General features: G+C 37.4%; 1 protein-coding gene across 1 annotated transcript in view; it reads right to left on the bottom strand.

Moving 5' to 3' along the window:
* The window catches only part of CC2D2B (coiled-coil and C2 domain containing 2B), a 124,785-nt gene that overhangs the window by 36,946 nt on the left and 72,213 nt on the right, over positions 1 to 15,626 (bottom strand). Inside the window, 7 exon segments of the mRNA XM_019034433.4 lie at positions 528 to 637; positions 1,391 to 1,511; positions 4,017 to 4,187; positions 5,252 to 5,343; positions 8,367 to 8,459; positions 13,129 to 13,332; positions 14,836 to 14,974. Of these exon segments, the coding sequence (XP_018889978.4) occupies positions 528 to 637; positions 1,391 to 1,511; positions 4,017 to 4,187; positions 5,252 to 5,343; positions 8,367 to 8,459; positions 13,129 to 13,332; positions 14,836 to 14,974 (930 nt within the window).

The following is a 15,626-nucleotide window of genomic DNA, read 5'->3' as shown; positions in this document are numbered from 1 at the left end:
AACAGCTACAAGCATGAACATGGATGAATCTTTCAAAATAATTAAAGAAACAAGATTGCAGAAGAATAAACAAATATAACTCAATTTATATAAAGTTGAAAACATACATAAGTAAATAATACATACTTAGGGATGAATACCTATGAAGTAAAGTCATACAGGAGAGAAAGAATGATAAACACAAATTCATGGTTATTACCTCTGGGGAGAAAGAAAGAAGATGCCGTTAGTAATGGCACAAAGGGCCTTCTAAGGTGTTGGTAATATTACATGTTTTTAAGCTGGATGGTAAATACATAGATATTCATTTTATACTTTTCTTTAGAACTTATGTTTATATACACATATAGATTATATATTATGCTAAACAGTATACATTATGTATTAGTTTATGTGCATGAAATATTTCAAAATTTAAAAGCTTAAATAAAGCCTATTTCAATAATTATTTTCAATAAGTGGCTCAAGAAAATAATTTTATTATTGCTCTTTTTTTAGGAGCTATGGAAAAATGAACTCCAACTTACACAAAATCTACTTTAATTTCTTCATTCCAGCATGGATGAGATCCACTTGCTGTATTGGTTTTGTATACAGTGTGCTGGAAAGAAACTTCCACGAATGGATGTACAGTATCCTGAAACACATAATAAACATTGACTAGATTTTGAAATACTGTATATAGTTGATAAAGGTAGAGGCCTAGGAAATTACTTGGCAAATGTATGGCTTAAGTTTTCTAGTTTTTCAAATGACCATTATTTATTTATTTATTGAATAAACATCTACTGGGTCTATTCTATATCAGGTACTTTTCTAGGATCTAAAGATAAACAGAACTTTCTCTTAAGGATTTTAAAGTCTATCAGGGGAAAATATACAGGTAAATAAACAAGTGCAATGAAATGTGAGAAATAAGAGAAACATCTTTAAGGTATGAAAATTATTCAGGAAAAGGAATGATTAACTTTTGGGGGTGACAATAAGGAGAGCATCATGGAGAAAACATTGCTTGAGCGTGTGCTTTGAAACTTTAAGTCGTAGATCCTTTGGACAATAACATGGATATGCGTCGAGGCCATTCCAGGCAAAGGAAACAACTAGTAGAGGCCTCGTAGAACAAGGAGTAGCATGATATGCCTATGGGATAGAAAGAGATGAGGCTGATTGTAGGCATGGGCCAGATGCCTGAAGATTTTGTAGCCATTTTAAGGAGCTTATACCTTATCATATAGACCCTGAGAGCAGGGAATGAAATAGTTAGAATTACATTTTATAAAGGCCACCTTTACTGTGTCATGGCAAATAAACTGGAAGCCAAAGAAAATATAGATGGAGAGATGAATTAATAGTCAATTGTAATTCAGAACAAACATAATCAATATTATACTTTATAGAAGTGTTAAATACTTATCTCATGTAAGATCTCATCTGAGGCTACTGATTTGATTGTTTCTCTATGTCTGAGGCAAGATATAGATGATTTCGAACAAGTAGGCATATCCAAGGCTCTTCAGGAAAAACAATAGAGAGACATACACCTTAATTAGTTTTAATATTAGTTTTGGTAGGAGTGGGTGGGTTTTTCCTGTGCTTATGAAGATATATAAGTCAGTTTCTCTGGTTCTTACTGAGTTTGCTTTGAATTGCCTTATCATGTGTGGTTACAGCTAAACATTTGATAATTACTACTCTGGAAGCACAACTCCTAAATATTGAACTATGGATTAGATCTCGTCTATGATAAAATATTCACAGGTATTCAGAAAAAGGGGAAGAAAAGGCAAGTTATTCACGATGGATGTCAATTAAAATATATATTGTGGGTGGAGGATTACCCAGGTGCTGAGGCAAGAGACTGAAGGCACAAACTGTTGCAGTGTAATAAGGAAAATAGTTAAAATAAGAATAGTTATAATACAGATTAGATATAGAGATGATCATGGACATTATCAGTCATTAGTATAAACATTAATAATTAGCTTTTAATATTACTCTTTTTGTATTACTAATATAACCAAGGAATAACCGGCGGGTATAGGGTCAGATGCTGAAGGGACATTGTGAGAAGTGACCTAGAAAGGAAGAGGTGAGCCCTCTGTCACACCCGCATAAGGGCCGCTTGAGGGCTCCTTGGTCAAGCGGTAACGCCAGTGCCTGGGAAGGCACCCGTTACTTAGCAGACCGTGAAAGGGAGTCTCCTTTCCTTGGAGGAGTCAGGCAACTCGCTCTACCAGCTTCTTGTGGAAGGCTGGATATTATCCAGGCCTGCCTGCAGTCTTCCGGAGGCCTAAACCCCTCCCTGTGGCACTGTGCTTCAATGGTCATGCGCCTTGTCCGCTTTCATGTTCCTCCCATACTCCTGGTTCCTCTTTGAAGTTCTTAGAAGATAGCAGTAGAAGAAATAGTGAAAGTCTTAAAGTCTTTGATCTTTCTTACAAGTGCATAGAAGAAAACACTGATGTATGCTGCCTTCCCTGTCTGCTTTGGCTACCTAAAAGGGAAGGGCCCCCTGTCCCATGATCAGGTGACTTGCTTGACCTTATAATCACTTGGACGACTCACCCTCCTTACCCTGCCCCCTTTCTTGTATGCAATAAATATCAGTGCGCCCAGCCATTCGAGGCCACTACCGGTCTCCGCATCTTGGTGGTAGTGGTCCCCTGGGCCCAGTGGTTTTCTCTTTATCTCTTTGTCTTGTGTCTTTATTTCTTACTATCTCTCGTCTCTGCACACAGGGAGAACACCTGCTAAGCCCCGTAGGGCTGGACTGTACTATATATATATATACACACACACACACACATTCTCTCTCTCTCTATATATATACACTCTCTCTCTCTCTCTATATATATACACTCTTTATATATACACTATATATATTCTCTATATATACACTCTGTATATATACACACTCTTTCTATATATATATATGACAAGTTATACTTTAAGAATATATCCCTCCTACTTTTTTGGTGTTACAATATTCTTTTTTTTTTTTTTAGCAGCATGATGCTTATAGAAAATGGTGGTGATTTTATATGTCTTTATTTCACAAAACAGCCTTTGAAATATGCATTTGTTTTGAGCATACTTAATTCTTTTAGATGAACAAGGCTGTAATTTGTAAGACACTGGCAAAACCTTTAACAGATGTTAACTATAGATTAGTAGCCAGTAAGCAAAGCATTTGTTTTTCATAGGAAGAATTCATGAGCTGTGGTAGGCATAAATGTAAGCAAGCAGGGCACATGTATTGAACACAGACAGAGGGGAATGCCTAACATTCTTAAGGCATTTGGGTATAAATATTAGTAATATATAAATCATACTGACACTACATATATGAGACACTAAATATCCAGGATACACTAAATACACGTGGGCACTTAATATTCATGATGCTGTACTTTGCCCACCCACTGGTGATGTCTACTCTGGCCCCATGTATCCTCTGCCCCCAAAACACAAATAAAACCCAATGGGGCACATACAATTTGTAGATGTTACCTAAAAATAACAGGTCTAAAACAGAGCAGGGTGTAACTGTAGCAATTCTGATTTTACACACCATTCCACATTTGCTTCACAGCTTTCCTGGGGCATTTCCCAAAACAAAATTAATGTCCCACTCATTTTCTCCAGCTTTCTGCTTCCAGTACTGAGAGAGTCAGTGGCATGGAATAGGGCAGTTGACGGCAGAAGCTTCAGAATTTTCACAACAGGGAATAGAGACAAAGGAATTTACTTGATACAGTATGAGAAGGTGAGCATGCAGCTAATACCCTCAAAATATACATGTTAAAGTTACTCTGGGAATCTTGAACCTCAGAAAACTCTTAATACATGGCATTGACAGTAGGTATGACTATGCAAATGAAGATTTCAATTTTCATTCATTTTATGTATATGGAGCATTAACAAAGTGCAAAGGTTTACAAATAGAACAGCATGGAGAATTCTCACATTTAAAATAGACCTTTTGCAACTCTAAAAATTGGGGCATATTGCCTTACCCATTAATTGTTGTTTTTCTGGTAGGAATATTATAGGCCCTCACTATTCGGACAAGAATCTTAATATCTCCGTCAGAGATCGTCTGCACTGTGACTTTTTTCCTTTCTTTCCTCTGAGGTTTTAACTTTCTCCGTGGTTCAACAAACTTACAAACTGCATCTGTCAATTGGCTAAAGAGTAAAAAATGATCATTAGCCTTGTTTACGTTTTCTTGGTTTTAAAAGATAACAGTCTTTTGAGTAATTGAAATGAGACCATTATTCTAAACCATATTCTGTGCATTATGGAGGGGAGACAGAATTGTCTTAAACTCAAGGAGAAATATTTTTCTTAGCATAGGAAGGAAGAGATGCTATGTTCCTTCATGTTGACAGAGACTGTGATTGCTCCTTGCCCCTTGGGTACATGGTCCAAACAGATACGTGGACATGGAGAGGTAAAGCCATGAAACATGATGATCTTTTGGAAGATCATTCATTGTTCAGGAATCATTCTCTTGAAAGTGCCCGAATATTAACATTTTATCCATGGCTCTGAAACTAGAATTAGTTATATATGCCGCCAACCCAGGCAACACAAATCCATAGAATTATAGTTTTATGGTCACACTCATTTTCCCCTCAAGGACTGAAAAGTAAAACACAATAGAGTTCAGCATCCTAAACCCGTTAAAACCTTACTGATCATTCCAGGAGTCTGCATGTGGCCTCCAGGGAGTTTTCCCAGAGACAGCCCTGTTCCTACCCTTAGTTCACAGATAGGACAGTATGAGAATTGAGTTACTTCAGCAAACGCTCCCCCAACTGCTGCCTGTGGATCTCAGTACCTTTGTATAGCTGAGGATTCTCTGTTTTGCAAAGGGGTGATTACAGGCTTAGCATGGTGCTAGCAGCAACAACTTTTCCTATAGCAGTCTCAGGACAGGAAATCTTATGGCGAAACTAATTTGGGACAAAGGTGTTTCTTTTATTTTTCTTTCTTGCCCTGAAACCTGTCTAAGGAGAGGGCAAAAAACTGCCCCCAAATACTATATAATTGAAAATATATCATGTAGAGATCCCAAAATGCAACTTTAAATTGACCAAATATTTTAAATCATTATATTTCATGTTATGATCTGAAACTGCATCTTTTGACATATGGCTTAATTAAAATAAAAATAGAGAACTTAGAGGATTTTAAAGATATTATCTTAAAGGTTTATATTTCATACTTAATAGTTTTTAGCAATTACCTTGTAGATACAATTTCTTCATAATCAGTCACAATATCTGACAAGTTACATTTGCTAATTTTAACAATTCTCTTCATTATCAACCTTCTCACCTAAAAAAAATTTAGAATTTAATAAAAAATGTATTGTTTATATTTTAAGGTTAAGTATTTACAATGCTACCGGTGCCAGTGTATTTTACTCCTAATTTTTGCAAGCAATGAATGGAGTAGGAGACTAGACAAGTGAAAATACTCTTCTGTTTGCTGCCATTATTAATTTCCAACTTTGACACTGTCACACCAAAGCTAGTTTATTTCCACTTTTTTTTGTCTTTCTACATCCAGTTCATCTCATCCTAAACTCTTTGCTCTCTTATTTTTTTCAACTAACTCACAGTGTATGTGGCCAGAACTAGTTTTCACCAAAGGAGACAATTGCCCTATGAATCCACTTCTACAATAGCCACTAGTAATGGATATGAGTCTTGATCTACAAACCCAAGGAATTTTGATCCCATTTCTGTATTTCCTTCAAGTCAATCCTATTCTGACTTTAAGACCTCATTCTGGCAGCCTGGCAAGAAAGTCAGTGCTTGAAGGAAGCCATCTCCCTCTTCCTACTTGGAGAACCCACAGATCTTAGTTCCTCCAAGGACTCTGAACATCTCCTTTTTAGTCTGAGGAAATCCTTCCCTTTCTCCTCTTACCCTGTCTTTAGTTTTTCAGATATGAAACCAGGCAGAAGCATGTCTGGAGGCAATTTTCTGCTTTCTGTCCTGTCAAAGATCATTCTGGAGACAATGTAATCTAGACCCTAGTTAGCTTCTTGAAGCGGGTAGGGAAATGGAGTGGTGAGAGATGAATGGGAAAAACATAACTCCTAAAAATTATCCTGCCACACGGACAACAAATTGTTTCCCTTGAAGGTGAACAAGACCCCGGTGGCCCCTTCACTGGCCACTCTCTCTCTTCTCCCACTTTCCCTTGGCACGATGCAGGCTGAGCTCCTGGCTGTTCCTCCCACAGGCCAGGTGTGCTTCTACGCCGAGTTTTCTATGCTGGGTTCCATCAGCCTAGAATATTCTTTCCCTAAACTTCCATGGCTAGCTTCCTTGTCTCCTTTAGGTCTTTTGCAGAAGTGTTACCTTCTTACTGGATTCTTTGACCACTTCTATTTAAAATCGTGCCCTTACTCACCCCAACCCCTCCCCTCCACCCAGAACTCCTGTTCTCTCTTCCTACTTTATTTTTCATAGCACCTTTCACTCTGTAACATACTAATAATGTGTTTCCAATTATCTGACTTATAGAATATATACTCAAGGAACTCAGGGATTATAATAGGTGCTCAATAAATATTTGTTGAATAAATTAATGAAATGGACAGACTGAAGAGATGTGCTACCCTCTTAGAGAAAACGTTTCAGTAAAAACTTTAGTAATATTTGAGACTACTGGGACCTCATTCTGTACTGCTGTAATCCTGGCCTCAGCCATCACTGACTCCAGTAACACAGCAGGAAATGTAATGCACATAACTCACAGTTCCATGAGTTCCTCTCATAGAAGGATTTAGGTACCTATGGCCGTAATAGGCCTCCAGAAGCAAACTTTTCCAGTATCTTTGATTATAGTAATTATCCCATGAAACTACCAAACCTGTAGTTTCATTTTATTTTATTTTTCAAATCTGTAGTTTTAAACTGTCCTCAGCAAAGAAGTCTTCACAAGGAGTTAAAATCTAAACACAAAATGTTTGGAAAGTGCCTTTCAGGGATTCCTGTAGGAAGTTCAAGCATACTCAGATATTTGCTCTCTTACATCCTTCCTAACCCTCATGCTACCCTCCCTCCTGGGCTTCTCCTTACATAAAAAAGAAGAAACAGGATAAGGAGGATATGTGTTCTCTTTTCTTATAAGCAAGAACACTTCTTTATTTCCCAAGACCACAAACTCACTATTAAAGCACATCCCAACTTAAAACATACAGCAAGCTAGTAAAGAAGTAAGAGAGGCAGGGGATGAGTGGGAAAAACAGCTGCCAGTGATAAAGGGGGCTGTCTTATGCATGGGAGAGCTACAGCGGTCCACATTCCATCTCACAGTTATGGTGTACGAACTAGAAGAACACTTGCGGTTTGATCTCGTTTGCCCCTCACATTGGATGTAAAGCAAAGCAAGCATTAATATTGTCCGTTTTTGTAAAAAATAAAGTGGGACTCAGTGATTTGGTTACTTGCCAGTGACACACAGGGTAGTAAGAACAGGTCTTCAGACACCTGCCTGGGGCTCTACTAGCTATACATGGTTGCCTCTCACCTGTCCCCATGAGGGATCTGGAATGTATCTCTTAGATCTTTCCATAGCTTTCCTTGCTTCTTTTCAAATTACCCTGCAAGGCTGCACTGGTGCTCTACAGCAAAGAAGATGTAGGTGGGTAAGAGTCTACTTTTGTAGGAGTTGTAGAAACCACCTCAACTCCCATCCTTTAATTCATTAATTTCTCAAACATTTATCAGCATTTTCTCAGCGTAAGATACTATGCTAGGCACTAAGGATCTGTAGATGTCGCCCCTGCACTAAGCTTCTAAGTCTAGTGGCATGATGAGGGGTTGATAGAAATCAGGCATGAAATCCAGTGAAGGATTCCACTCAAACCTGGTTAAGACTCTACTAGAGTGTTTTGTAAATATTCACTATTTGGCTTTGTTTCAAAGCATATCTATTTTTCTAATACTGTCTGTGTGCCTCTGGTAGCTCCTTCATCCCTTCGTCTCCTGAATTGCTATAGTCCTTGACATCATGAGGCACCAGTAAATATGAGTTCTGGCAAAATGCTGGGGTATCTCTCAAGGTGAACTTTTAGAGTCAAAGAAGAGATGGGAAGTCTTTAAAATTTATGTTTAAACAGAAAAGGTTGGGATGTGCTTTAATAATGAGTTCACTGTCAATGAAGTAACCTAACTCTCAAAAAGAGGTCTGAAAAGAACAGAAAACTCCTCAGTGATCTGAAAGAGGTGACGAGTGAGTGGATTCGTCCATCTGACTCTCTGGAAGGACTATAATACCATGGATCTAGCAGACCAGTTTTCACAAAAACAAATGCAAATATATTGATAATACTGTGTTGTTACCTTTTTCAGAAAATTGGCAGAATTAATCCTTTGTGCTGTAATAGAATTTACATCTGAAATGGATACCTCCTTCTCTTTCTGACTTTCATACTCCTAAATACAGAATTGTTAGTTTCACTTCTTGAATGTAACAAAGAGTTCACATATGACACATTGCAATAAATATCACTAGTCACTTCAGTCCATGTGTAAGACACTGGAAACATTCTGAGACTGACAGAAGAAAACATTTCTTTTAGATTCTCCCACTGAGGATAGGCTAAAAACCAGTTTCTAACTATATTCTGTTTGGGTCTAGATTGAAGTCCATTCATCTTTTAAATTAGAGTAATGATTAAGAACAAGATTTGTGACTGAGAAAATGATTTTTTAAAAAAGTGAAGAGGATTGAGAAAAGATTCTTCATGTATGCATTTGCCCTGTATCACTAAAAACAAAATAAGTGGTTAAGAGCATGGGCAGTGGAGGCAGACAGTCCTAGGTTCAAGTTGGCCCTGGCATTTACTAACTGTGTGGTTTGGAAAAGTTGATTAACTGCTCCAGACCCCACTTTCCTCTTCAATAATAATAATAATACCTCTGTCACAAGATTGTTTGTGAGACTTAATTGAAATAATATCTGTAAAGTGCCTGGCATATACTAAGTAGTTAATGTGTGTTGACTATAATAAATAATTTTAATATTACATATATAGTCAGTATAAGATTGTCACGATGCTTCATCTAAATAAAGTAAATTTGCATTTGTTATTTATGCATTTTCAGTATTATATATCCCCAATGCACTTGGAAATGATTTTATATTATAGATATTATTAAAGACTATACAAAAATAATGAAGTAAATACTTTAGAATCTTCAGCCATGAAACAACGCATGCTCATTATCTGAAGGTAAGTTACTTGTCCTTCTAATTATCCATAAGAAATCCTGAAATTAATTCTTTTGCAAGTAACAACTTTTATTTAACAAAATATTATATTGCCATTTCATATCACGTTATTTACATTTTTTTTTTTGAGACAGAGTCTCACTCTGTCACCCAGGCTGTAGTACAGTGGCACGATCTCAGTTCACTGCAACCTCTGCCTCCTGGGTTCAAGTGATTCTCCTGCCTCAGCCTCCCAAGTAGCTGGGATTACAGGTGTGTGCCACCACACCTGGCTAATTTTTGTATTTTTAGTAGAGACGAGGGTCTCACCATGTTGGTCAGGCTGGTCTTGAACCCCTGACCTTGTGATCTGCCCACCTCAGCCTCCCAAAGGGCTGGGATTACAGGTGTGAGCCACCATACCCAGCCTCATATCACTTTATTTACTTTTAAAGTATTACGTTTTAGGAGTTAACACAATACTCTGGATATTAATATTTTAATTTTATATATGTTGGGAATAACTTTTCTAATCTGTAGGTTTTTAATTTTAATGTTATAAAATTTATTAATCTGGCCAGGCACTGTGGCTCATGCCTGTAATCCTAACACTGTGGGAGGCCGAGGCGGGCGGATCACTTAAAGTTAGGAGTTTAAGACCAGTCTGGGAAACATGACAAAACCCTGTCTCTACTAAAAATACAAAAATTAGCCAGGCGTGACGGCGCACACCTGTAGGCTGAGGAACAAGAATCACTTGAACCCAGGAGGTGGAGGTTGCACTGAGCCTAGATCACGCCATTGCACTCCAACCTGTGCAACAAAGTGAGACTCCATCTCAAAGAAAAACTAATTAATCTTCTTTATAATTTATACTTTTCATGTCTTATTTAAGAAATACCTTTGTATCCCAAAATTGAAATGCCCGTTTCAAGTTTTGCTTTTCACAAGTAATCTTCACTACACATGGTATTTATTTCTTTTCTGACGTCTGAATCTAATTTTATTTCTTTCCACATGTATGAATAACAATTCCAGAACCAGTTAATGCATCCTTCATTCTTTTCCAACTGATTTGTTATCAGGGGAACCCACTCCCGATAATTCTACATGGGTTCTTTTCTATTTCCCTAAGTGTTGGCCAGTCTGAGAAATAAAGGGAAAGAGTACAAAAGAGAGAAATTTTAAAGCTGGGTGTTCGGGGGAGACATCACATGTCAGCAGGTTCCGTGATGCCCAGCTTTAAAGTTTCTCTCTTTTGTACTCTTTCCCTTTATTTCTCAGACCGGCCAACGCTTAGGGAAGTAGAAAAGAGCCCATGTTGAATTATCAGGGGAACCCGCCCCCAATAATTCAACGTTATTTCACGTAGGTTCTTTTCTATTTCCCTAAGTGTTGGCCGGTCTAAGAAATAAAGGGAAAGAGTACAAAAGAGAGAAAATTTAAAGCTGGATGTCTGGGGGAGACATCACATGTTGGCAGGTTCCGTGATGCCCCCTGAGCCGTAAAACCAGCAAGTTTTTATTAGTGATTTTCAAAAGGGGAGGGAGTGTACGAATAGGGTGTGGGTCACAGAGATCACATGCTTCACAAGGTAATAAAATATCACAAGGCAAATGGAGGCAGGGCGAGATCACAGGACCGGGGCGAAATTAAAATTGCTAATGAAGTTTCGGGCACGCATTGTCATTGATAACATCTTATCAGGAGACAGGGTTTGAGAACAGACAACCGGTCTGACCAAAATTTATTAGGCAGGAATTTCCTTGTCCTAATAAGCCTGGGAGCACTACGGGAGACCGGGGCTTATTTCATCCTGTATCCACAACTGTAAAAGACAGATGTCCCTAGAGCGGCCATTTTAGAAGCCTACCCCTAGGCACACATTCTCTTTCTCAGGGCTGTTCCTTGCTGAGAAAAAGAATTCAGTGATATTTCTCCTATTTGCTTTTGAAAGAAGAGAAATATGGCTCTGTTCTGCCTGGCTCTCAGGCAGCCAGACCTAATGGTTATCTCCCTTGTTCCCTGAACATTGCTGTTGTCCTGTTCTTTTTTCAAGGTGCCAGATTTCATATTGTTTAAACAATTTGTGCAGTTAACACAATCATCACAGGGTCCTAGGGCGACATTCATCCTCAGCTTATGAAGATGACAGGATTAAGAGATTAAAGTAAAGACAGGCATAGGAAATCACAAGAATATTGACTGGGGAAGTGATAAGCGTTCATGAAATCTTCACAATTTATGTTCAGAGATTGCAGTAAAGACAGGCGTAAGAAATTATAAAAGTATTAGTTTGGGGAACTAATAAATGTCCATGAAATCTTCACAATTTATGTTCTTCTGCCATGGCTTCAGCTGGTCCCTCCGTTCGGGGTCCCTGACTTCCCACAACAATTTGTAATGACAATGCTGTCAAATATAAAATTTCCACATATGCATAATAAGTCTATTCTATTTCTTTGGTTGGGAATTGCATTTCTATATTTACAGTTTAATATGGGTAGAATTGGCAGTTTACAATGTTGACTCTTCCTGTCAATGAACATTTACTCAGATTCTTTCGTATATCATTCAAAAATATTCCAAAATGTTATCTGTTGAGTTTTTGCATAACTTTTGTCAAATATATTCCTATGTATCTTACAGTTTTTATTGCTCTTACAAGTGATATATTTGTTAAATTACATTTTTAGTGGGTTTTTACTGGTATATTAGATGCTATTTATTTTTGTTTAAAATTTTTTCGAATTTTCAAACATATAGAAAAGTAGAAATATATATACACACACATGTGTATGTAGGTGTGTCTGTAATTTTTTTTTTTTTTAAAGACAGGGTCTCACTCTGTCACCCAGATTGGAGTGCAGTGGCAGGAGCTCAGCTCACTGTAGCCTTGACCTCAAGTGATCCTCCCACCTCAGCCTCCAAGTAGCTGGCACTACAGGTGTGCTCCACCATGCCCAGCTAATTTTGTTTATTTTTTTGTAGAGATGAGGTCTCACTATTTTGCCCAGGTTGGTGTCAAACTCCTGGACTCAAACTATCCTTCTGCCTCAGCTCCCCAGAGTGCCGAGATTACAGGCATGAGTCACTGCACCTGGCTGAAAAAAAGAAATTTTAAAATCCATATCTCTACCCCATTGATTAAATAATTAATATTTTATCATATTTGTTTTATCTGTTTTTATTTATTTTATTTTTGGCTAACATATTCTCAATTACAGTCATGATGACACTTTAAGCATCTCTAGATAAATACTTCAGCATGAATCTCCAAAGACTAAAGACATGCTTCTACATAACCACAATGCCGTAAGCACCACAAGCAATTCTCCAATATTATCTAATATTTGATCCATATCCAAATCTCACCAAGTAGCAAACTTAAAGCAACTAATATGAAAAGCTAGCCTTATTTGATAGTGTGCTAGACCTGGCTGGCACCAGCTAGTGAGAAACTATTGTGCATCCCAGCTTTTGTTTTCTTTTAGAAATATTTTAAAGATTCTAACATTGAGATGGGCCTTATAATTAATGTTTAAGTTTACTGTGGTAGTGTCTCTCCCCCTTACTCCCAAAGCCGCTTTTAAATTGGTGATACATTTTATGATAACAAAAATATAATAGTTACATAAATTTAGAATATGCCTAAAGGATTTTGGCTGCTGAATACTGAATAGACTGTTTGGACAACACTAAATTGTAAAGTCAAGCTGAAGAATTTCTGGAATTTGGGAGATACGTATATTTTTAATGCCTAAAGAGAAGGGAGGAAATCTGTCTACAGATTATTAGCTTAAAAAAAAAGAAATAAATTAAGATAGGGTTAAAGCAGCAAAACGTTAACTTTATCATACAATAAGCCATATTCAAATAGAAACAAAATACCTGGAAGACTAAATCTGGAATCTCTGTATCATGGAGGGGCATTTGCTGTAGAAGGAAATTATCTAATTGACCTGCATTTCTAAGTTGCAATAGCTGGAAACGTTTACTCTTTGCCATTTCCTCTTCAGAAACGAAGTTAAATTCATCTTGCAACTGTTCAAGACGAAAATACTTTGGAATATCCTGCCCCTTAAGTCTCATGTACTGTAAAACATAAAAATGCAAAGTCTTTAGTTAAAATATTAATTTTTTTTAATTCAGGAATTACTTCAAAAGACTTTTTCCCCAACTGTGAGATCTGAGTGGCAATATAAGTAGGAAATGGAACAACTGAATTTGTAGTCTAGAACATACAAAAAACAAAACAAAACAAAATAAAATCCAGCCTTTGTGGCTTTCCAACCTTTTCCCAGTCATGACTTACAAAGAAAACGAAAATATTCGCACTGAACACTGAATTTTGTATTGTACACTGATAGGGCAGATGAGACTGTTCGTATCTGGTCGTCCTGAGTTGAGAGAGGATCAATACTTCTGTATACCTATAACCAGTTCTGCACCTCAGCTGAGAAGCTCTAATCTAGGGAGTTTACTTGCAGCAATCTAATCTATGGGTTGTTTTATTCAACAAATGCAAATATGAGTGCATAGTACACACAAGGAATAGTGCTAGCTGCCATCAGAGAGACACAGATTTCTTAGCTGTAGTTCCACAAGGAAAAATAAAATATATGAATGAATAACTACAGTAGGCTGGGCGCAGTGGCTCACGCCTGTAATCCCAGCACTTTGGGAGGCCATGGCAGGTGGATCACCTGAGTTCAGGAGTTCAAGACCAGCTTGGCCAACATGGTAAAACCCCCTCTCTACTAAAAATACAAAAATTAGCTGGGCGCAGTGGCGCATGCCTGTAATCCCAGCTACACGGGAGGCTGAGGCAAGAGAATCGCTGGAACCTGGGAGGCGGAGGTTGTAGTGACCCGAGATCGCACCACTGTACTCCAGCCTGGCAACAGAACGAGATTCCATCTAAAAAAAACAAACAACAATAACAACAAAAAACAAAAAAAACCTATAGTAAAAGGCAGAATGAATTAGAGTCATAAGTTGATTTTTTAAAAAAGAAGAAGAAAGGTTAACAGGAAAGCAAGGAAAGAAAATGTGGTGCCTAACTGAGGTTACGAGGGAAGCATTTATTAGACTTGCAGGGTGAATAAGATAACCACTATGGATACCCTTCTAGGCAGAGCAGTGGCATGAATAAAGGTATGAAGAAAGCATGTGTGAGGTACATAGAGCAGTTCAGTTGGCTATAAAGAAGAGTAGAGGTGACCATATAATGGAGTCTGAGAGAAGGAGTGTGTTTATAAATCATCTCGGTATCTTCAGTGTCTAATACCATGGCTGGCACATGGTAACTGCCCAATAGATGTTAGCATAAAAGACTGTCGGATGTGCAGTGGCTGCTAAGTAGTGGCAGAGGACCATCCAACAGGCCTAAAGGAGGAATTATCTCAGTTGCTGAGTTTCTAATTGTCTTTACAGTCTTGTACACTGGTTGAAAATGGTCTCTGTCCTCAGATTTACTTTTACATAACCACAAGAGCCTAGAAAAATATACAGCAAACTATGGGGGAAACTATACTTTCCTAAGTAGAGCTTAGGAAATAGAATATGTTTACAGTATTGATATTTGCTTTAACTTACTGTAACAGATTCCATTAAATCAGAATATTCTGGATTATTGGGATCAATTCTGACTTCATTTGCCCATTCAAAAAGCTTCTGTTCATTCATGAGCCTTGGAATTCCAGGAACACTTCTTGCATCTACATTCCTTAACATACTAACATAGAGAAAATATTTTGTGAACTTGCATACAATATAAAATATATGTATTATATATAATACACTGTAATATAGGGTAAAAACATACCCATTCTGGGTATTTGAAGATAAAATTTATCCATCCTCTGTATTTATGGATAGAATAGAAAGTTGAGATGTGATATCTCTCCTAGTTTTCACTCTAACTTGTATCACAGCTTTTTGATAAATGTTTATAAGAGACAATAACCTTATTAAGAATAGTCTGTAAATATTCATCTTTGCCATCTATATTGTATGTAACAGCTAAAATACTGTAGATGCTTAAATGAATGGTGCTTATGGGATGTATTATGTAAACCCTAAGCATAGTAACTTATTAAATGTTTTCTTTTCACAGGATGCACAATATTGAAATTTAATCAAAATATTCACTTAAGCAAAATTAAGAAAGCACAGAAAATAAAAACCACATTTAGGCTACATATTTACAGTGGAAACATAATAGAAAGTAATGCAATTAACTGGGTAAGTATGTGCCAGAGGACCATCCTTGGTCATATGAGATAATCTTTTTTTTTTTTTTTTTTTTTTGAGACGGAGTCTCACTCTGTAGCCAGTTGCCAGGCTGGAGTGCAGTGGCGCGATCCCGGCTCACTGCAACCTCTGCC

The sequence above is a fragment of the Gorilla gorilla genome, chromosome 8 (assembly GCF_029281585.2).
Source record: "Gorilla gorilla gorilla isolate KB3781 chromosome 8, NHGRI_mGorGor1-v2.1_pri, whole genome shotgun sequence".
NCBI classification, from domain to species: Eukaryota; Metazoa; Chordata; class Mammalia; order Primates; family Hominidae; genus Gorilla; species Gorilla gorilla.
The sequence above is the reverse complement of the archived record's forward strand: the minus strand, read 5'-3'. Positions and strand labels throughout refer to the sequence as shown.